Consider the following 23,559-nt stretch of genomic DNA (forward strand, 5'->3'; position numbering starts at 1 on the left):
CTGGTCGTTTTGGTCTCCTCTGAATCGCACTCTGCCTTGCCTCCGTTGTCCTCCACACCAACAGCTTGCATAGGAAAAAAAAATTACTTCCCACTACTTGTAATGGTCTACATACTACATTAAAAATCACCAAATATGACATGTTTAACAAGTCTTAAAATTGCACTGTTAATATTTTTTCTTTGCACTGTACTTTAAGAATCGGTAACAATGTGATGGTAATTTACAACATTTAGGATTGACCATGTTCTGAAAATTTCAAGTACGGCAAGGGTAGACAGGCAGTCTATTGTTACAGTTTATTGAAACCTCACATTTACATTCAAACCCTTAATGTCAAGGGACAAAAACAATAGACTTGGTCCAATAAAAAAAGATTTTATCAATTGAGATTTATTTATGCTTTATAAATAAGGCAGATACACAATCACTGAATTTGGCCTTAAAAACTGCACAATGAGATACAAATAGCTGTGATCTTCATATACCCCCAAAACAGTGATTCTATCAATAACAAAGTAGACAAAAACAGAAGCCACATGCCACCTCATGTAAAAACACTTTCCAAAAAGCTACTGCGGCATACGGATAAACGACATCAAATGATCTATTGTGTTGCAGCTCATTAGTATGCTTAAAATGAAGAACCCAAAATCCTGTAAACAATTATAAATATGTTGTGGCAATTGTAACTAGCAATACATTGCAATAGACGCGTGTGTACCTTTTAGCAGAGAGGACTGGCACTTCATACCCAATGGGAGGACTTTGGTGATCATTGGAAATATGAGATATTTATTTTATTTTATTTTCCATAAAGGTTGCCTACAAGCCTTTACTTGGCAAGTGAGGCTTTTCTATTAAGTACCATAGTATTATCATCAAGTACAGTCAAACTTAAATGACACATTTACAAATGGTGAGTAGCTCTCTGCAAGCATGGACTTTCATGTTCAAGTTCTTTAAACTTACTTCTTACTTCCTCAATTTACTTCCAACGCCAACAATTTTATTAAATATAAATATAAAGATAATTACGCTGCATAATCACTGAGACATATTGTATACTTTTTACCAAAAGATGTCAAAAGAAAAACTTCTTTGCAGACACTTGCATACCTCAATCCAAAAAAATTAACATAAAGACAAAACCAGCCACACATACATTCAAAAGATCTGTTAAACTTCTCAGTAGACCTTCACACGTCTTCCACACCATTCATTAGTCAACGCAGCATTTATATCATTGCACTTGTATATGGAATGTACACAGTAAATTCAAATCTGCCTTTGAGCATTATTTCCATACAGACATAATGGATCAAGGACATTGGCATAAGTGGCATCCAGGTTGTAGTCACAGCACAAACGAATACTGTTGGTTAACACCTGATCAACACCAATCTGAGCTTTTACTTGCTTATATTAAAGTTAACCCTCAACACCCGACACACTACCTGCTTGCTTTCCGTGGCCTCAATAGTCCCGTTATTTGCAGGCCTTAAGACATCTGGTGAATGCTTCTATATTTGTAGAGCAACAAGGTCATACATTGCACCCTAAGAGCTCAAATGAAGCCATTTCTCTGCCAATACATTCCTTCTTACATGAAAATCCTTCAAAGACATGACAAATGCTAAAAAAATGAGCAGCATATACATTCTCATTAGTGACGGTATTTGTGTATCAATCTTGATCGTTTAGATTCTGTTGGGTGATGTGATAACACACGGAGGTTGTATTTTTGTCAGGAATTTCTCTTCTATCGATTTTGGCCCCAACTTCTATTTTGAGTTATCTGTATTTTATCTTTTGGGGTGGGGGAGTGGAAATACTGGATTGTAAACAGGCATTTTTTTGCAGCTAGCTGGCGCTGTCCCTCTCCGGGTGAGACGGCTCTTGGTACACTGCAGACCAAGACGAAGGTCCAGCAGCAGTTCGTTGGTCCATAGCTGAGTGCATGATAGTCAGCCACACATCATCCATGTTTGGCATTACAAATATTTTCTGAAATATGATGAGAAAAAGCGAGATCATTAAATGGTTATTATTGTTCATACATTTGGACTTATGTACGAGTCATTGTTTTATGCCGAACAGAGCGCTGGAAATCTAAATGCTATGCGACAAATATACGATGCATTAGTACCTGCAGCTCCTGCTCCAGTTTTTTCTCAATCCAGTCAGTAACATGAGCCAAAGTGACTTCTCTTTCTCCCAGTTTTGGTCGTGCCTTCAGTTCCAAGTGGGGTGGCTTTCTAAAGCCATACCTGAAAAAGAAAAGAAAAACACAGTTTACATTTAATATATCAAGATGCCAGATAACTCACTGTAGTTTTACATTTGCAGTGCGTGACATTTATTTCACAGGTCATGAAGACAAACATACCAAATCCTGTCAGTGGGCGGGGGAGGTATGTTGACAGCAAGAGTTCCTTGGAGTTTTTGCAACTCCACTGTTAGGAGGAGAGGCGTGTTGGATACCTCTTCCATCTTCTTTTTGATGAACTCTGTCTCCGTGGCTTTCTGGAAGTATTTGGACTTTGCGATCTTGTCAACAAAGCGCATGATTTTGCTGGGTTTGTGGCCTCCAACAAAAGTATAGCTAGGTAAAAATCACAAGATAACATTTTAAAATCGGAATTTGTTTACTCACTCAATTATGCAATGTTAGGATGGGATTTATTGGTTGGAATATGCAAACCCCAATTCCGTTGAAGTTGGGACGTTGTGTAAAACAAAAACAGAATACAAAGATTTACAAATTATTTTTGACAAAATTTCAAAAACATACACACACAAATTGTCAACTCGGACAGTTGTTGCAAGCACTCGCACACAAAATATGTTGCTGTTTGTCTTCCTTGTGCCAATAAACATGTTTTATCACACATGTACTGCATATCACATTCAACAGTTTGTCAAATATATGTAGTGAATGTGTGTGTGTGACATGTTGAGGCTTTTTGATTAGCAAGAAAAGAATGTGAAAATGCACGGTCGAGCAGAGAGATCAGAGGGGGGGCGGGGGGGGGGAACATTAATGAAATTGCCATATATTAAATATTCTTTTTTTTGGCTATCGCATTGTTGAACACTGTTACATTGATTGAAGAGTAATTAAGGTCCAAATTGAAATTCTTTACAGTGTAATCTTGTTCTTTGGGTTCATATTTTTATAACCGACTCCAGAGTATCATCACCTCACCAGTCATGAATCTCATCGCAGGGACCTGACTGTATAGTATGTTGCCAATTGTGTTAAGGTTCCTTTTACAGATTACAGACAAAAGAGCACCTTTACTAGGTCATTGAACTGATCCCATTTGGACTGTTTGGCTCTCATCAGTACAGGTTTCATCAGTTCATGCATATAAACTAGACAGAACAGGTCAAGCCTGACAGCTCACAGGCAAGAGAATTAAATGACAAACATGAACTTTGCATTGAATTTTCTAACCAGCAGAGGGCAGCATGGTGCCCAAAAGATGAGGCAATCACTCAAGTTTAAAGGGACAAGGAAATTATTTGGTTCCGCAGTAGAGCAAGTGACTGATAATCAGCAGCATGGTAGACATGGGTCACTGTGCAGTAACACACAAGAAAATTCCTCTTTTCTTATGAAATACTTCAGGATAACACAACAAATTGCCAAATACAAGCTTATTTGATACATTTCGAAACCCTTCCTCACCCTTCTGCTCCAGGAACTTCATTTGATTGCTCAGTGGCATCTTCTTCATCTGATGAGCCTGCACTGGAAGACTCTTCGTCACTGTCAGCTAGGCAGTATGTTCGGGGTCTGGACCTATCACACCACCAACAGACATGCAAAGGAATTACTTCAGGGGCCCTTATTTATCCACCACATCTCAGCGTGTTAACGTCAACTTCATGACTTAAAAAAAAATATAGTGGTGCATTGTAAATTAATATATTACTTTTTATTAACTCAACATATTATTCCTCTACATTTATGAGAAGGTGGTTCTTGAGAATGTTAGAATAGGCCTCTTTGGCACATGTGATTAGCTAGGTAGCTTGAGCTATGCCGTTATATCGCTGTAACCCTTTTCTTGCTTCATTAGCTTTCTTTTCTCTAGGACACTCTTTGCACAGAAGTTGCTCTCAGTTAAGACTACAAGGTCACACATTATCACACAGGCTAGGCAGAGTCGCCTCCTTGCAGGAGGGCGGCCCAGAGTAGTATAAGAGCAGGAACCTTGGTGGTGGGATTTAAACCTTCTTCCACATCTCGCAGAGAAGGCCCCACAGCTGTGTATTGATCTTTCTGGTATACATTAAAAAGTTAAACTGTGAAGGCCGTCTCTTGGCAATTACTGTTAGCATAGCGAGCATTAAAGATAAAGAACTGGGAACAAACCTAACAACAATAAAATAATGCCATTCCAAAATAAGGCCATTGCCCTTATTAAACTTATGGGCAATAAATTCCACATCCCCAAATGAGACAGGCATAGAATGTTGAATGAGGTTAATCAGCACTTACCAGTAACAGAAATGTATCCATTTAACAGCAGCATAAAAGCAGAATCCAACAAAGTAGAGAAAGGAGGAAGAGAAGGTATGGAGAGAAAAAAATTAAGACAAACAGGTGAGGTTGGCTTGACAACAGGTGATTATTGAAAAAGAAAAGTAGTCTTTTATATTATATGCAGGGGGGAAATCCATTAAATCAAACATGGAAACAATTAAGTCCCTTTTTGTAAGTAGTGATGATTTGCATTTGGATTCTTTACCCATCTTCCCCTAGACGGAGGCTTTCTCCTTCCTTGCCCAGGCGAATCAGGTTCATCTTAGTCTCAAGGGTCATCAGGAAGGACCCACTGTAGGAAATGTCCAAGTCAAACCACAGACCTGTGAGGGCAAAGTGAAAATGAGAGGGGTACAACCGTACAATTTCGAAAGTTGGCTATTTGGAGGGGAACATGTAAATGAATGCTTAACAGATCTGCCTTAAATTTTTGCTCATGTTTCAGATGTTTACATGGGTTTTCTCCCATTGTCCCAAAACATGCATATCACTTCAGTTAAACTTTAACTGAAGATTCCAAATTGCCATTAAGTGTGACTATGCTGTGTGAATCGTTGTTTGTTGTTTAAAAAGTTAATAAAATACTCTTTTTTTTTTTGTAGCTCCTTCGGCATGACTTACTGTATTAAACATGAAAAAGGTTGAAAAGAAGGTGTTACGATTGACATTGGCATGGAGGCAACCGACCTTTGGTGCTGCTGAGGTGTTATGAAAGCATAGATTGCTTTGGTTATGACAGTAAATCAGGTCTAGTGTCTCTCAGCATTCTCTTGGCAATACTCCATATTTCTAAGGGCTTCAGGTCTGGCCAATCAAGCACAGTAATTTCATAGTTATGTAACCAGCTTTTGATAGTTTTGGCAATGGGCCAGATGCCAAGTCCTGTTGGTGCATGGAATCATTTGTTTCTAGATTCAGAAAGCTTGTCAGTAGAACAATACCTCTTTATTTCTTTACAGCCATCACCGTACTTTGCTGACTTTATAATAGAATACAACAGAACACATTACTTAAACCTTGGCAATAATTTAGCTATAACTAGACAGAACAGGTCAAGCCTGACAGCTCACAGGCATGAGAATTAATTCAAGAGAATTCCTACATATGCAGCAGGTTGTTTCCAGTGGGAATCAAAGTGTCCTTTCACCATCAGATGCATCATGATTCGTGCATGAAGTCACACACACGTCTGCTTCAAGCTAAGTTTGAAAAGTAAACAATTAGCAGTAGCGTGCATTGACAGATAGAGTTCTCCACTCCCATTTAGATCCACTTCAATTTGAAGCGCCGAGGCACAGTTCTAGGTACACATTCGCACTGATGTTCTTTCTTAACTCAGGCTCAGCTCTATCAGCCATCCATCCATCCAGCCAGCCACACAAACGCAGACTTTCCAACAGTGCTGATATTTCCGCTGAAAACAGGGTCTTGAAAAATGCTGCTCAACACAGGCGCAAAAAAATACGAAGGCCCCATGGCCGTCTAGTGCCAACAGTCAAATAGCGCAGACATTCCCTCCATCAGTAACAGTGCTGCTACACACATGCTGGCAAGAAGGCGTTACCAGTACTTGCTTTGCCATTCAAGTATGTAATAAAAACATGTTCTTTCAAAGCCATAACTTTTCTCATAGTGCCTGTTTGTTTCCAGATGGATGTTATGTAATCTGCTAGTCAAACATCATCTTAGGCTATGGCTACAAATTATGTTTGTTTTGAGGCCCAAAAAGATAACGCAAAGATTTGACAACGATAGCGATGGGGACAAAGGTGGCCAGAACTGTATGGACTTATGAGATATGGAGAATTGACTTTACCAGAGATGTTTGTAAAGAAATAGCTGGCCTCCGGAGGGCCTGAACAAGTGTGAAATTAAACGAAAAAATATCTGCTGCATGACAAACTTCAAAAGTAGGTCTGTGAGCAAGTTTTTTTGTAATTTTACATAATACACTACCGTGCAACAGTGCTATGAACAGTATTTTTGTCCTTCCCAAATTCTTCTTTTTAAAAATTTCCCAACTTTAAATGTTTAAGATCAAACAAATATTCAAAACAACTTAACAATGTAAAATGCAAGTTTTAAACTGTGCTTTTATATACCAAGGACAAAAAAGATGGACTAACCGATGGTGGTTTGGTGGTGACAGTTTTAATTCTGTCCTTAAGCTTACCTTTGTAGTCAATTAAAGGATTGGATGCTCTAAGGATCCTTGGTGTGGCCACACCCATGTCTAGTTCTGTCAGGGTTAGCTCATTCATGAAGTATGGCAACTGGAAAAAAAAAAAAAAAAAAAAAATTACTTGTTGCAAAACAAAAAATATGATTTTGTCAATTTGGAAAACAGAATACGATGATTTTCAAACACATTTTGACACGTTCAATTGAATTGACCACAAAGACATGGTAATGAATGTGGCAAATGATGAATGTCATTATTACGGCTGTTCGGATACCCCTTTTATTCTGATTGATGCCAATACCATTGCTTAATTATTAAGTAGTAGTCAATACCCATACCAAGGACTGATCCCTGGTATGGAAGATTTGGCATAAGATACTTAATGATCAGCGTCGCGGTCTCTCTGTTACGGTGTATTTCTGTCATTATTTCTGTCATTTCTTCCAGCACGAGGTGCCGACACAAGGGTTAGGTTTCGGTCTCATTTGGTCGACATGAGAGACCCTGGACTGTTATGCAACTGAAGATACATCAAGCAACACTTGGCGAAAGAAATTCCACTTACAAATGTTCAACAATTAGTGTCCTCAGTTTCCAAATGCTTGATTGGGTGTTATTAGGAAAGGAAAGATTATGCAACATACTAGTAACATATCCCGGCTTTTGTGGAACGTATTAAAAGGTATCCAATTCAAACTGAATGTTGTGCCCCCCGACAAAAAAAAACTAACAAAAAAGTTGGTCAGTTTGAACATAAAATACAGTATCTTGTTTTTGTAGTGCACTCAATTGACTATATATTAAAAAGGATTTGCAAATCAAATATCCTGTTTTTATGTTTTACAGGTTTCTACTCAATTGCAATTGAGTTTTGTAAATGCCACAGATACAGAGACAACACATTAACACACCTTGTTTCTATGTGTAAGTCCCTTGTGGATATGTCTGTGCTCAAAACATTTTCCAGTGTGGTAGACAACAATTTTAATGACCTTAAGATTAAAATAATTATCAAATAATGACAGTGAACAAGCTATAAATGAATAAAAAAGTAAGATTAATACAATTAATTGTGTGTCTCTGTGTGTCCTGCGATTGGCTGGAAACCGCTTCAGGGTGTCCCCCGCCTACTGTCCAATGACGGCTGGGATAGGCTTCGGCACGCCCGCGACCCCCGTGGGGACTAAGCGGTTCAGAAAATGGATTGATGGATGGATAATACAATTCAAACACAACTGACTGAATCCTTTGCACATCCCTTTGGATGCCTTACAAAAACAATGTAAAATTAAACTCCCCCAAAAAAAATTTTGTTGCACTTTTAAAAAGAATTACACAACAGGCGTTAATTTGCTCACCCGTATCTTGCTGAGTTTCATTTGAATCTTCTTGGAGACAACTTCAGCCCAGTAAGGCTCCCGCAAAAAATCCCAGAAGAGTCGACCAAGAGCTGCATTCACCCAGGCAACGGGATCCTCCGACTCCTCCTTGAGCTGTTCCTGCGTTGAGGTGGGGCTTTGAAGCTATAGAAACAGTATAGTATGTTGTAAACCTGCATACAAGTAAGGTTATTAAACAGCTCATGATTAAATTGTTATGCTATGCTAAGCAATATACAGATGTAATAACTTTACATGCGGTTCATACAGCTTCTGATTAAACTGTTATGTTATGCTCTGCAATATACAGTTGTGATAATTTTACATACACCATGACAGAGTTTGTGAAATATTCACTTTTTTTCTTTTTTTATTTGTGGCGGGGCGGGGGTGGTCACTGACCATGCGGAAAGGTTTGGGGACAGTGATGGAATGAATTTGTTATTAGTATTAAAGAAGTGTGTGTCCTTTTTAAAAAACAAAACAAAAAAACAATGACAACCACATGGCCCTGATTAGTATCGATTCCCTTGAATATTTGGCCTGATAATATTGACTCACACACAGGTTGTGGACCATAACTTGTTTGATTGTCACTAGTGTCTGTGTTAAAAATATTCCATGAGTTTATAAACTCTGGAGAAACCCAAGTGCACGTCATAAAGAGCTGCACGAACTTACTAACACTAACCAAGCCACTAAGAAAGCTTAAAGAATTGCCAAAGACCGTGAAAAAATATCACAAAACACTGCAGTTCTTCATTGATGCTAAAGAGGTTGAACTCCATTATTAAAAAGCTATGTGAACGTTTGAATGGGACCATCTCATTATTTTCTTCATTCCTATTTTTTTTCCCCCCCTAACGATTTTGCTCTTCTGAAAGGACTTATTGTTTAACATGAGTCCCATAAAAGACATAATAAAAGTGTTTAGCTGATCTTGTTTAAATGGTACATATTTCACATTCTGCCAGGGTATGTAAAACTTAGAAGCATCATTGTATACATTTTGTCCGTCTAATACGTTATTATTTCTTAAAAGTATTTTCAGCAGATACTTAAAGAATAAGACAACTGATGTCATCTTACAAAGAACTTTTTTTTTTAGTGGACGATGAAGATTGGAATATGCGACACCTTCTTTTCAGCTCCAGGGCTGCTCTGGGGACAGATGAGTTCAGAGCTGGGAGTTGAGGATCCGAGTGCAACTGGTTTTGCCAATAATGAAGCCATGTAGACATTGTAGTCCAACAAGTGGATTTTGGCACTGCCTACTGTTGGGGAATCTTTTGTCTTGGGCTGTGATGCCAAGACATCATCCATACTGTTGCGACTACTACTACGACTGTGAGAGCTCAGAGCTGTGGGCAATAATTAAAAGAACAGACTGAGGAATAGACAGTTTTCAGTCCCATCTGATATTTAAATGTTATTATGGATAATATTCATGTCATCAATAATGTATCAATTAATAAAATCAACAGTTGTACAGGAGCCACAGAAAATGTTTTGGAGGAAAATATTTTCTACTCACCACTTTTGGAGCTTGCAGGACTTGCAACTTTCTTCAAATCCACCTTAAGCATAGAAGCTGACATAAATCTCTGGAACCACTCTTCCTTCTCCCTCCCAGTCCTTCCAAACAGATACAGAGTCAGATCTCGACTGGAAGACATTGGCCGGGTTGGCTCTTGCGTTCCTCCTGTCCCGTCCCTGTTCTCAATGGGGTCACCTTCCACTTTAGATATGAAATCATCCTGTTTGCCAAGTTCAATGCAGATGGGATATTTTTTATTCCATATCCGTTTCCTGGCTAGGCTCTGAGGCACGAGATGGACCTAGAAGATGATTTGGTTTGGTTTAAGAGTTGTTGTCATGCATGAAATAAAAAACACACAGAAACCAAAGTGGTACTCATGGACAATGGGTAGCCCCCAAAATTACTACATACGTACAAGTAGCCAGTGGGCCTGTTTATCTGAAAATGTAAACACTGGCAGACTGCTATAGAAATAGTGTTGGATGTTGATATTTATGTTTCTTAAAGATTGTGAAAACTCATTGATTATCTTCACATATATGAATATAAGTTTATTCATCAATTCATTATAATTTTTATTATTACTTTATTACTTCAGAAGTGTGTATCAAACAGGTATCCCTTTGCATTAATCAGTAGCCAAGTGGCAGCTCTCAGTCTTGAAAAGATTGACATAGTGGTGTGTGTGTGTGTGTGTGTGTGTGTGTGTGTGTGTGTGTGTGTGTGTGTGTGTGTGTGTGTGTGTGTGTGTGTGTGTGTGTGTGTGTGTGTGTGTGTGTGTGTGCTGATGGCGGAATCATTCAATAACATACTTTGCTGTTTGTTAGATCATAGATCTTCTGACTGATGTAGGTCACATCTGGTTTTGGTTCATTGTGTATGGCACGGCGAGCAATATTGTGGTTTGGTTTGGACAGACGGATGACGGAGCCCTCCAAGCGAACAAACACAGAGTGTGTCAATGTGGCATGGTAGGTTTCTGGGTCGTAGTTTGTAATTTCATTCATCCAGCCCTGAAGAAGAAGAACATTTTACAGGTTTAAGTTTTGACTTTAACGAGTTGTAAATAAATGCATAAATGATGACATTTTCTAGGATTAAGAAAATATTAAGATTAAGTTTCCAAATATATTTTCACTGACCTTGAAGATGTCTGGTTCTTTAATATCTAATTGTGTAAGATTCCAAGATTTCCCATATTTTGTAGAATATCTGAATGGTCTCTCGGATTTTGGTCCAGTCAGCCACACAACTCCTAAGGCTACAAAGAATCCTAATGCCACTCCAAGCAGCATCCCTCTGACGTGGTCCGGCAAAGGCAATGTAAAACACCCATAGACCAGAAGAGTAAGGATGAAAAGAGTATAGTGAGGAACACTAGGCGAGGGCTCAGTATCTTCAAATTCAATCTCGCTGCAAGGTTCAGTAGTACCGCTTGATGGCTCTTGAGACTGCCGACCAGTTCCAGTACCAACATCAGCATCAGTGTCAGTAGTACAAGATTCAAAGTCCTTGCTGTACAAAATACAAAAATCTTCATCCTCTTGTTTCGCAAGAGCAGACATGGAACACTTGTCCAAAGATATTGGGAATGAGGATGATTTGTTGGGGCTCTTAACGTCAAAAGGTGCAACAGAGGCTGGATCAGATGTTCCATTGTTTGGAATTTCCCCCTCCAATACACTGCCTTCTTCCTCTTTGATGCAGTCATTATTGTTGCTCTCAAGTTGGCCATTGACAGAATTCAGGTTGCAGAGTTCAGATGCACTGGCAGATAGAGCCTTAGGTCGACTAAGGCTGCTGCTGCTGCTCTTTTCATCTATGATCTTACTCAGGAGTTGAAGTGGTTCATAAATGGCCTCAGAGAACCGGCGCTTAGTGTCTTCAATTCGTGCTTCAACCTCTGAAACTTTAAAGAAGCTGCGATTGTCTGGTGAAACAAGTGGTGAAGAAGGGACTGTTTTTGAATCACTAGCTGCTGATGTCGTAGCATTCTGCATCCTGGACTGAGTGAATTGTTTGAAGAGTTGCAGATTAAGGCGGGACTCTGGAAGGCGATAGGTTGAAGAGTCCTGAGATGTGTCCGACGATAAGGATTTAACCAGAGATTTCATGAGGTGCCTTGTTGAGGAAACTGGAATAGAAGAAACTCCATCTTTAGACTCACTGTCCGAGGAAAAAGATTTCATGAAATTAAGTGAAGACTTATCAGCTGAGGGAAAGCTCAAAGATTTAGTGGGTGACGAATTCGAACTTGTGTCTTTTTGCTCAGCGAGATTCGTCAATGAAGTTGTGTGAGAAGTGGAAAGTGGTGAAAGTCTGATAGATTGGGGTGTGGGAGCCACATCAACTAAAGGCTCTGATTGCTGTGCTTCAAACAGCTCCTCACTAGCCTCAACTCCTGTCACAATATTTAATTCATCCTGAGCGGTCGATGTGGAAATGACCGATGTTGTATACAGCTCTTCCTCCTCCTCCTCTTCCTCCTTCCCAAGAGCTGAGAAGTGGATTGTAAGGGTCTCATTTGAGTCAGATCGATGAACATGGAGCTTAGAAGCAGGTGGCTGTTTGTCTGTGGAGTAAGTGCTTTCTGCATGGCTAGGGTCTCGGCTAGTCATCGCAGTACTCCCACTTAATCTGCCAAGACGAAAGAGACACTTGTTAGTTTTGCAAAAATATTAAATGATTGTAAAACTGTTAAAAATACATACAGTTGTTGATACCCGCAGTGTTTGCTTGTGCACATTCTCCAATCGGTTTGATCGCCAATGTGGTGCCAGCATGTTGTTACCATTGTGTTGCATGCAGAGGGTTTGATTTGCGCACAAACACACGTTATACTGAGATCATGTCTTAGGAAGTGATCAGTTCGCCTAATTACAAGAGAGGACGAACACATCTTAGAGACAGACAAATTGGCCCAATGAAATGAAACTCCATCCAGTTTCAGATTATTGGCATCTTTGTGACAGAGTGGCCATGTCAGTACCACATGTTAATGGATAATGACGTTAGATAATGGTGTTTTTGTGTCTTGTCTGAAAAAAGGGAGTATGACTTCATTCTGGCTTACTCTCACACAGACAAGTTGGCCACTTATTGTCACAAGGCTGGGTAGGCAGTCTGCCAGCCAACTCTTTCCAAAGGAAAACAAATCTTGCATTGTTTGAAATAACCTTCAAAAATATGTATTAATATAATTGGGTGTATAATTTATACCATATACAAACAATGTCTAATTGTACAGAAAGAAATAATGTATATCACAGCAGCATATGAAACTAGGTTAGTAGTAATAATAATAATAAAAGTATGTATTAAAGAGGAGACTTGATTAGGTCGAATATTGGGACTTACTGTATGTATATAAGAATAAATAAAGTAAGTAAAAATGTCACATTTGGCTTTACTTAAACACTCAGCAGCTATTTAATGCAATGTTTATGACTACATTTAGCATGTCTTAATGATGTCCCTTATTTATGGGTGGGAGGACTCCTTGTTGCACTTTTCAGCCTGACTACATAATTGAAGGAAGAATGCCAGCATTGTAATGTTTCACGGCTGGTCACTGTCTGTTGTCACTTAGTGTCTAAAAACAGTGACCACCAAAATTCATATGGACAGCTCTACACGTATCCACTTCAACCTGTGACAATGTATAAGCGATAGGTACAATATTCTGGATTTTATTAACATTAAAAGTGAGCTCTATGAAGAGAAGCTAATATCACCATTGCCATAAAATCTAAAATATTATGCTAATGGTTCATATATTTTTACAGGTTGAAGTGGACAAGAGCAGAAATGCGCTAATCAATTTTGATGTCGATTGGTCAGAGATTTCAGTGATATTAAAGTTTGGTAGGGACATTTAAGTTTTGTAATACCTAAAACTAAAAAGAAATAATGGGCCATCCCAGCTGGATGAAAAACTTAAGTTTGGATGATCCCTCTAATTATTATTATTTTAGCGCTCTCTCTTGTACATGTAGTCACCTGTCTTCAGCCAAATTTTATACCAATTGTGATTTGATTATTGAAATAACAGATGATAAACTGATACATACAGGGGAAAGCATGTTATTTTGGATTTTCACTGTACTAGGGTGGCCATAATAAGATGGCAAACCTTTGAGGCACATTGTCAACAAAGTCTTCCTTGACAATTTGGCATGCTCCTTAAATAACAACCATAAGTAATCAAACCAGCATGATGAGTTGAAAAAACAAAAAGATTATTTTACTCAAAGAAAGGGTCAGACTTTATTGCTTTTTGCTAAAGGTGGCACGCCACTTGACTGAAAGATTGATTTTTACATTGCAGCCTTTGTGTGCTTTTGCAATATTATAAACAGACTGAAGATGTTTTACTTGCAACCTTGAACACAATAACTTTACGAATACACAAACATAGGTTAGTGATAGACTACAACATGTTCTGACTCCAAAGGTTCTAACGGTAAAATCATATTCATTTTATTAAATATTTCTGTTCAATATAGTGTACCACCAAGTTCCCACTTGGAACATACGAGATAAGGGACAGGCAGTGTGATGACCATGATAAATAGTGTGATAAAAGATGGGGCATAAAAGCTTAAAGATTGTTTTCCAGGTACCGCTAAATCCCCCAAAATTAAGAACCTGTGAAAAGAGAAACCTCCAACCAAGTTAAAAACAACCACATCAGTTGTCAGTCATGACTTTGCATGGAGAAGCAAAACTAAAAATCTTAACATGGCATGTTTCACAATGCTCATTTAATTTGTTAAAAGTAGTATGTAGGTGCGAAAGATTCTTTCCTATCTTATCGGAACTGAGCACACATCACCATGGCCATTCAACCATAACAAAACATCATTGTTGTCAAGGCAATGTAATTGGGCAAAGCATTTCTTGTTAGGTAACAGAGTGACCAGAGTGACAAAGGGCTACATTGTTATTAGGTGAATAAACAGCTCATGGCAGAATAAAACAGTGCAGGGATTAAAAAAATAATAATCTGTAGCTCATGAATGACTGCTCCATATTCTTAAATCTGTTAAATTAGTTTGTGCAACAGATAGCTAGCTGCACTATCTTTCTGGGCACAAACTGAATGAGTAAAAGTGTTCACTAGCGATCCGGCTCAATGCTCTCCAGCAAAACATTGCCAATTTGGCATTATACAGACAGAAAGATTATTTTAACTCCATGAGGGAATACAACTAAGAGATATCTTTGTGAATGTAAATGCAAAAGTTTTAGAACAAGGGGTTCCCAAACTATGGCCCACAGGCCACGGATAGCGTCGTGCCAACGGCGCTCAAAAAACATCCCTGCACACGAGGCACAGACGAGGGCTGGGGGCAACGAGCGCCGACGGCAAAAAGGCGTCGCTATGGAAATTTCTGCATTGACCAATTGGCCGAGGACCCACTTCACTCAAGAACTACTTTTGAAGCGCTTTACGTGATTGAATGGACTTTCACATTATTTAAGTAGCTACTTTTGTGTAGTATTATACTATGTCTTAAATGTTGGCATCCATTGTAACCTGGTCGTCCTGAAATGGGATTAACCCTTCTGCAGTCCCATCTCAAGGTTTCTTATTTGACCCCAGATGGCTTTTTATTGTTGTGTTCCCTTGCCTTCCTGCGGGATGAGATCAGGGGATGTCGTTAATATTGTCAATTGTGGGTATGTGAAGGGACAAGGACTATAAAACAAAATTGCCGATTTGTAAAAATAAAGAAAAAATGCTTACATGCATTCATTCATCTTCAGAACCGCTTGTCCTCAGTATGAATACTGTCTTATACAATAACAAAATTATAATGATTGAACAAAGTTACATGATACAAAAAAAGTGGCAAGAAGGTTGAACTTTTTTACAAAAGAACCCTGAAAAGAATGAATAAACCTATTCAGCACTATGTCAGATGGTCAAAATGTTGCCTAAGCCTGACTTGTAAAAACATTCAACAAACAAGAGAAAACAAAACTGCCTCTACCTGTTTTACTGCATTTCAAGAAGCAGACACAGCTGTTTGCTTTTCAAACAAACCACACACCAAGTTCGGTATTTGGACTAGTGCTAAACAGTATGCACTCCAACTTCGACAAGTTGACATTTAATGCTGGGGCCCAGCTACACTTATATTTAACTCATATTCATCAACAGTTTTGATTTAATCACTTATTTGGATAAGCCACCAGATGCATTGTCTCAAGGAATCAACCTGTGACATTGCTTCTCACCTCCCCTGCCGCTCATAACATAGGCTACCCACACCCTTTCCTGCAGCCGCAGGTGTTTGATTTTTATTTTTTTTTCTAACCAGGTGAGACACAAGTCTATTTTTAACAGCACAGAAGGTGGCACTAAACAAAAACAAAATTGTGAGAATGAGTCAGATTCTTTACAAACAGGTGCTGTCTACTGGCCGAGTGGATCCTGTGGACATCTCATTTTGAATGAGGAAGCAGGCGGAGCAATGAACTCCCGTGGCCCGCCTGACAGGCAGTGAGCTTTTTATTTTTTTATCCTTGTACGACAGGTTATAAAGGTTACCTAGTGATTTTAAAAATAGATCTCCATCCATAGCAATCTGGTGTATCACTCAGTAGCAAGTGCTGGCTGAAAGGCCCTATCAATTATATGATGTCATCCGTTCCCAACATGGCGCCATGCATTAGATGGTCGAGAGGGAGATTTTTTGGGCAAATACAAAACAAAACACAATAATGGGAACACAGATCATTATCAAATTTACAATATTGCCCCTTTCACCATCATGACCGCAATGTGGGGGGCCACTCAGTTATAAGGGGTTTACAAAATAATGAAACCATTTATGATTAACTATGGAATTCAAGTATCACCAGAAAGCAAGACCTATTGCTGTTACAAAATTGAATCAATGTAAAGTTTTGGGTTTAATTAACATTGCTGCTTCAAATTTCACATTTGTGGTTAATTTGCATTTACATTCCGAACGGAATAGTACTTAACGGTTCTCATTCCTGAGCAAAATTGTTCTGAATAAGAGTGAAGTACTTTAAATACTGACTTTTCACATTTATTTTTGCAACAGATGTCTTTCTTTAAAAATACTGAAGCAGCAAAGATAGTCACACAAAATTCATGGCTGACAAGTTATTTTGGGCAACAGCTATTCTGTATGATGTTGGTCATTGTGAACGCTAGCTTCCCAAACACGGTGGTCATTCAATAACACTGGGTAACAATTTGGGGGAAAATAACTATTGAATTGCATTTTTTTGCACATTAAAACAAAAATGTACATACTGATTCCAAAGCAGCAGTCTGATTTTCTCCAGCATGTGATTTTTATTCTCTCCTCAGTTTACCCGACAGCTAAGTAAAATACCACAAATGATCTGAAAAAGAGCTAATTATGACGAGCCTCATCTACAGCTATGCAGCAACTTGTTTGTGCAGTCACGAGAGTGTTGTGAGAGGTGTGTGTGCAGCTCTCAGTAGGTCAGTTCAATCAATATCTGAAAACAGAAAGCTAGCCTAGTAGGAATTAAGAGGATTAGTTCTGTTTTTTATTTTCTCTCGTTTAGTTTTTTTCAAAGCTGGTAACTATTCCATCTTAGTGTTTTATTTCCGCACATACACATTTATTTGATCTTTTTAAGGACAATACAATACATGTTTATTTAGCGCTTTTTGCTTTAACAAAGTACTTTACAAAAACATTAAATTAATCAAATAGCTCAAAAAAAAATTACATGATGCACAAAACTGAGATCAGTTTTGGATTTTACAGCCAAAAATCAATCAAAAATAGCCATTGAGAAAAATAATCAGGAAAAAAATGTAGGTTGGGTTGTCTGGGCAGAAGGTGACAGTATAACTTGTATTAAATGTATGGGAGAAGTAGAAACCTGATAAATCTGTTGAAGGGTGGGCTGAGTTTCTAGATAACTGCCTTGCAAAGCGGGTTATTAACAAATAAACCTGCAAAACACCTTTCTTCTATTTACTATCCACACTTTTAAACCCATTGAAAATTTGGGTTTTAAGGGAAACCTTGTCCGCTATGTGAAAACTTGTGTAAGAGAGAGGTTTATTCTCTCATTAATCCCAGAGGTCTGCAACTTTCTACATATTTGAGTAATCGCCTTGAGGCTATGTTTCTGGAGAGCTACTTTGCCTATTGCATTTCCAAATGTTTCATGCACATCCTTACTTTCCATCCGTATCCTTTACAGCCTGTATGAAGACGTTCTGTATGTTATGTACTTTCTCCACTAATATGCGTTTGGATTCTAAGAAATACTTGTGTGTGTATTTATTAGTATTTCATCCTACTCAGTTTCCTACTATATTTATTCCACTCTGAGTCACGTTCTCTAGCTTCCTGGACTTTGTCCTCACATAAGGTCATTTGTAGCTCAGGAAACCGATCGATTAGTTCACATTTACTGGCAAAGTGCTTACCTTGTATTCTCAGTGCCATTCAATCCAGCAGGGGACGTACATCTGCCCACTGCAGAGTCAAGTTTCAAATGTTCATGATATTCAGGCGACTTCTGTAAAATATCACACCAAAAAATGTTTGTAAAAACAAAAACACACATTTAACTAATGGACAGTAATAGCCATATAATGGGTTAGTGTTGTTAACTTAGCAAGCGTAGTGCAAACATTAGAGGCTGTGGCAGCTGTTATTACCCGTGTTCCAACTCGAAGGAGTGGTAATTTTGGATAATTGGGCTTCAAATGTCTTCTTGAACTCTTCACAAATATAAGGCAACGGTTAATCATACAGATTGTAACACTAACGTCAACTGCCATTCTTCCTCAAGTCTTTAGCTCAAATGTGCGGTTAGACAATACATACGTAAAAGAGAAAGTGGTTAGCTCGCTTCAACTTAAATCCCCGTGTTGGTCAAAGGTTGTTACCTCGACACTAGCTCTAGAGCAGGCTTGTTAAAAAACAAAACAACAAGAAATAGCTTACCGCGGGTGACCAAGTTGATTTAAATGTCCAACAAAACTGACTGTCCGTAACAAAATCCAAAATCGTTCCGTAACACAAGTCGTGCAAATGTCATCAGCTGCCCAACTGCTCACCGTCTTGCTTAGCCTGTTGACAACTGACTCAATTCCTTATAGAAAAAATAAATAAAAAAAACACTGGATGTTGGAAAGGCCAAACTAGTCAAGCACCGAGTATTGATCAAAGACTCACCGTGAGCTCAAGTCGCTTCGAGCGATGTTTCGAAAAAGCTACTTAGAGAGTCTAGAACAGATGAGGCAGATGTGAACAAAAACATTCAAAATTATTAATAAAAATAATCGAAACCCGTAGGCACGTGTACCCCTGTGGGTACTTGAAGCAAGGGATACGTAGACGATTTTATAATATATTTAACAAGTAGCATCAATACAAATATCCTTTAAAAATATACCAAGTTATGTAAATATTTCATGGAAATATAAATTCACAAAAATAATCTTATATTCAGTCGGTTATTTAATTCCACTATCTGAAAAGCCCAGAATCCCCAAGAGCATACCCACCTAGTCATATCCCACTACGGTGGGCCTCCTTACTTGAAAACTTCATTTGAAATAAAGTTAATATTATTTTTAAAACAGGTCACTATGATCCCAAAATACACTTTATGTTGATGACAATTTGATGCACAAATCTTCATTGATTAGTCAGATATTTCATTCTTTTTTCATTTATTCACAGATATATTTTTCCAAATAGTTTGTGAGACCAATATACAAGTTCTAAAGTTTAATACATCAGAATATGATGGCACAGCACTTTGTTTCAGCTCTTTGTCTTTCAAACAACCCTGGTTAACCCTAGGCTGAAAAAATATTTCATCGGGGGCACAAAACTGAAAAAGATCCAGATCGACAGCTCTTAACTTTACAGTGTAGGGTTTTGTATTTTGTCCCAGCAACAAGGAATAAAAAAATACAAAATAATCTGGTTTTATTCTACCATAACCACCAAGCGAATAAATTGTCTTAAAAGTAAAACATACACACATACATAATATATACAGTGATCCCTCGTTTTTCACGGGGGATGCTTTTCAGAACCACCCATGAAAGATGAAAATTCATGGTCAGTCCTCGCCATTTCGTCTACTTTGACACACACACACACACACACACACACACACACACACACACACACACACACACACACACACACACACACACACACACACACACACACACACACACACACACACACACACACACACACACACACACACACACACACACACACAGATACCACTGGATTCCCGTTTGCCTGATTCATGTAACGAGATGCCACCACGACGCACGAAGCGAGGTCGCTAACCACCTCGTCAGTGGCCTCGTGCATCTGCTCTGCTGGCGCTCCAGCCTTCCTTTTCCCCTTTTGCCCCGCACTATCAATGTGTATTTAAACACCGTTCTCCCGTCACTTATAAATTCACGATGCACTGAGGCTGCAATAGGTGAAGCGTGACGTGGCGAGGGATCACTGTATAGATGAACATTGACGTTCGGCGAGGCGTATCACATTCCATCATTTCAATGTAGATGTTGTCATCTAGTGTACAGATTTGGTAGCACACCAACTCTGTACCAGTTCCTAAAGGCCCGTGCTAATTATGTTAATTATCTTTTGTCCAGAATGGATGATTGTTGTGTGGATGGATGGATGGATGGATGGATGGATGGATGGATGGATGGATGGATGGATGGATGGATGGATGGATGGATGGATGGATGGATGGATGGACGGACGCACGGACACACGGACGGACGCACAGACGGACGGTTCGATACCTCATTTACATGGGAAATTAGGTATAAAATAAGATGCTTAAGGTTACAGGTCAAGGTGCAAGGTGAAACTTTACTAGAAAACAACTTAAGTCCTTGTTACATGAAATAAACATGTTGAAGGTTACAAAATCATTTCAGATCAACATTTTTAACTCTCAGAAAAATATATTACCACTTACATTTAACATAAAGAGTTCATTCACGTGTGAAGCCTGTCACACAAAGTTTTGATAGAGAACGTAAGGTCCACGGTATAACATACCAGTGTGATACAAGCAACAACTATCTCCATTATAACTAACTCTGAATTTTTGTTGGCACTGTTTTTTAGGTATAGTATCTTGTCAAAACAAATCACTGTAGCTACCATGTATAGCAGCAGTCCAATTATAGTGAAGACAACCATTAATCTGTCAATAGGAACATGACATTTTCCTGCAAATTCACCCAAAATTATTACCAGGGTGACAAGAGACATGAGGATACAGACACCATATGACGTTCCAGACATCCACTGCTGCCAATGATGTGAGCCATAATCTGCTTCCACAAACAAAGGAATCATCTGAAAACCACCCCACAGTTCCACAATCTTGAAAAGACCAGGTAGACTGCCCAAGAAACCTCTTTGTTCCTGGACTTGGGAGCATAGCATGTAGGATTCCAAGATATAGGCGAGAAAAGTGAGGCCTGATGTTATGACGGCTGCCACAGGACGTGGCCAGGCCGTTTGGTGCTCCATCATGAGCCATGGAAAAAATATAAAGGCACTGAGACACATCAGTGATCCCAAAACTGCCACAGTCACAGTCAGGTTTTTCCAGGACACTGGAAGGAGGCTGTGAAACTGAATGGTGCTGAGAACGTGGATCAGCAGGGTAAGTGTGAAAAAGAAGCACCAGGTAAATATGCAGAAGGTCCTGATGGTGGGGAGGTGTTGAAGATGGAGTAGATTCTTGGTTAGCTCTGATGACTCCAATGCACTCACCAGACTGAAGGTAGTACAACTGGATAACACCTCCCATGACCTCACCAAAAAAAGAGGACTTGCAAAGTCTCGGGCCTCGAGTACAATCACAGGCATTGCAACCAAGTTAAATGTAGTGTAGCTAGGCAACAGCTCGGAGTCACTATTTCCTTAGTAGCTTGAAATATTTCTCAGTCTCAAAAAATCTTGTTGTTAAACAAGCAATATGACCTTCAAAAATGTTAATCCAATTCAGAGTTCCAGAGAAAACCAAGTCTTTCGAAATAACAAATTCCAATGTGAAAAAAGTTCATTAAAAATATAATAGTCCCTTACTTTAAACACCAGCCCTTTCACAAACAACGTACATCATGGAATGTGTACTCCATATGTTGTGCATCACAGTCTGTCAAAAGAAGCCGCGCCTACTTCCTTTTTTGAGGTTTCTGCAGTGCACACTCTCACGAAAGGAAAGTGCAGAGGGCCACAATAAAAGGTAATGCAAACAGTTCTATTCCTACAGCTATTGCTTCTCACGAAATGCTGCTTTTTTTTCTCAGTAATAAACTAAAGTCATAAAATATTATCATAGCTTCTTTGTTAACGTTATAAAGAGCAATTTATAGTATAAAGATAATCAGCCATAAAACATCATACAGTAAATCCACAACCAGTCTAAAATGATCTTTACATACTTTATCGTGTTTCAGTATGAGCAGTCTGTGTTTTGTTGTTATTAAGAAAATGTTATGTGTCCACAATACAGTTCATCTGTTAAACGTTATGGGCCTAACCTGTACTGTACCTCATTTAAATATTTTTACATGAACTGGAGAAGGAGGGATTGTGCACAGCAAAAGTGATGGAAAATAACACATTCTTCAATTCATCTACTAATGAAGCTCTCGTAAGTTTCCAACTCAGCATTACATTAATATAAATGTGACCAAGGAAAGCCTGGCAACTACATATTACTGATTTACCACTTAATTCTCACTTACTCTCTCTCTTTAAAGAGACAGTGTGTTATATGTTTTGATTTTTCAACACTCATTAGTTTTAAAAAGTAAAACCCACTAATACATTTTGTAATATTATTTTTTTTTTTAAATATGATCAATCAATCAACGTACTTTTTAAATATAATCCTAGGTCTAGTAATTGCGAATTACATTACATGGGTCATCCCTCACCGTACACGACCCTAACATGTTTCGTTGAAATCCGAAATTTTCTGAATAAATGACGACATCATGTGTAACAATTGCAATGCACTGATTTTATTCATTCATCAGATGAATGCTATAAGTCGCTTGTGATGACATTATGTATGCACCTCTGCTGAAAAATCTGGTGAGAGCATCTCAGGTCTTTTGCTTCAATTTAGGTCATTGCATTCTAATGTTTCAACGCTAGATGGCCAAATAGACTGCACATTGCCACTTCAAGTTTGTGCACCAGTGTTAAGTGGAATCAAAAAAGATCCTCTATGTTGTCATTTTTATAACTCTATAGTGCACAGTCCTTAAGGAAAAAGAACCTGTTCTGTGGTATTTTTACTTTCTACGTGTGTGTTCGTATGCCTGGTTGTTTTAACAAGCGATGATGTGTGATAAAAGGGTATCAGCAAAAATGAAGGGAAAGGTATACACAGCGGTGAGACCAGCCATGCTGTATGGTTTAGAGACAGTGTCACTGAGGAAAAGACAGAAGGCAGAGCTTGAGGAGGCAGTGATGAAGAAGCTGAGGTTCTCTTTGGGAGTGATGCGGTTGGATAGGATCAGAAACGAGTGTATCAAAGGGACAGCGCATGTTAGGTGTTTTGGAGATAAACCCAAAGAGGACAGACCGAGTTGGTTTGGACATGTGCAGAGGAGGGATAGTGAATATAATGGTAGGAGGTTGCTAAGGATGGAACCACCAGGCAGGAGGTCAAGTGGAACACCAAAGAGGACATTTATGGATGGATTGAAAGAGGACATGAAGCTAGTTGGGGTGAATGAAGAAGATGCACAGGATAGGGTGCGATGGAAACAGATGTTTCGCTGTGACGACCCCTGAAGGGAAAAGTCGAAAGGAAAAGAAGAAAAAGTGCAAACCAAACAGCATTAGGA

The 23,559-nt window shown here is 38.8% G+C and overlaps 2 protein-coding genes across 3 annotated transcripts; both read right to left on the bottom strand.

Annotated features, from left to right (window-relative positions):
* Positions 1-291: 291 nt before the first annotated feature.
* LOC147056552 (testis-expressed protein 2-like) lies at positions 292-18,783 on the bottom strand. 2 transcript variants are annotated; one of them, XM_085912125.1, is made up of 13 exons: positions 18,635-18,783; positions 18,112-18,203; positions 10,799-12,293; positions 10,469-10,669; positions 9,651-9,954; positions 9,254-9,477; positions 8,096-8,260; positions 6,729-6,828; positions 4,761-4,878; positions 3,695-3,802; positions 2,390-2,605; positions 2,150-2,270; positions 292-2,007 (listed from the first exon to the last, which is right to left on the bottom strand). In XM_085912125.1, the coding sequence occupies exons 3-13, from the start codon at positions 12,272-12,274 to the stop codon at positions 1,864-1,866; spliced, it is 3,177 nt and encodes a 1,058-aa protein (XP_085768251.1). In that variant the 5' UTR covers positions 12,275-12,293; positions 18,112-18,203; positions 18,635-18,783; the 3' UTR covers positions 292-1,863. The 2 variants fall into 2 exon arrangements, with proteins under 2 accessions (XP_085768251.1, XP_085768250.1); XM_085912124.1 differs by having other exon boundaries at positions 3,695-3,808.
* Positions 18,784-19,457: 674 nt separating this feature from the next.
* Positions 19,458-21,782, bottom strand: LOC147056553 (myeloid-associated differentiation marker homolog). Its single transcript, XM_085912698.1, has one exon. The coding sequence runs from the start codon at positions 21,560-21,562 to the stop codon at positions 20,678-20,680; it is 885 nt and encodes a 294-aa protein (XP_085768824.1). The 5' UTR covers positions 21,563-21,782; the 3' UTR covers positions 19,458-20,677.
* Between the last annotated feature and the right edge of the window lie 1,777 nt (positions 21,783-23,559).

This window comes from Syngnathus leptorhynchus, chromosome 5 (assembly GCF_054491065.1).
Source record: "Syngnathus leptorhynchus isolate UIUO chromosome 5, UIUO_Slep, whole genome shotgun sequence".
Taxonomy (NCBI): Eukaryota; Metazoa; Chordata; class Actinopteri; order Syngnathiformes; family Syngnathidae; genus Syngnathus; species Syngnathus leptorhynchus.

What these genes read in the sequence shown, in the direction of transcription:
- LOC147056552 (XM_085912124.1), bottom strand. Translation starts at nt 12,274, where the DNA reads ATGACTAGCCGAGACCCTAGCCATGCAGAAAGCACTTACTCCACAGAC. An exon ending in GAAGTTCCTGGAGCAGAAGG is followed by an intron (nt 2,606 to 3,694) that starts GTGAGGAAGGGT and finishes ATTTTTACCTAG; the next exon opens with CTATACTTTTGTTGGAGGCC. An exon ending in CCGCCCACTGACAGGATTTG is followed by an intron (nt 2,271 to 2,389) that starts GTATGTTTGTCT and finishes TTTCTTTTTCAG; the next exon opens with GTATGGCTTTAGAAAGCCAC.
- LOC147056553 (XM_085912698.1), bottom strand. Translation starts at nt 21,562, where the DNA reads ATGCCTGTGATTGTACTCGAGGCCCGAGACTTTGCAAGTCCTCTTTTT.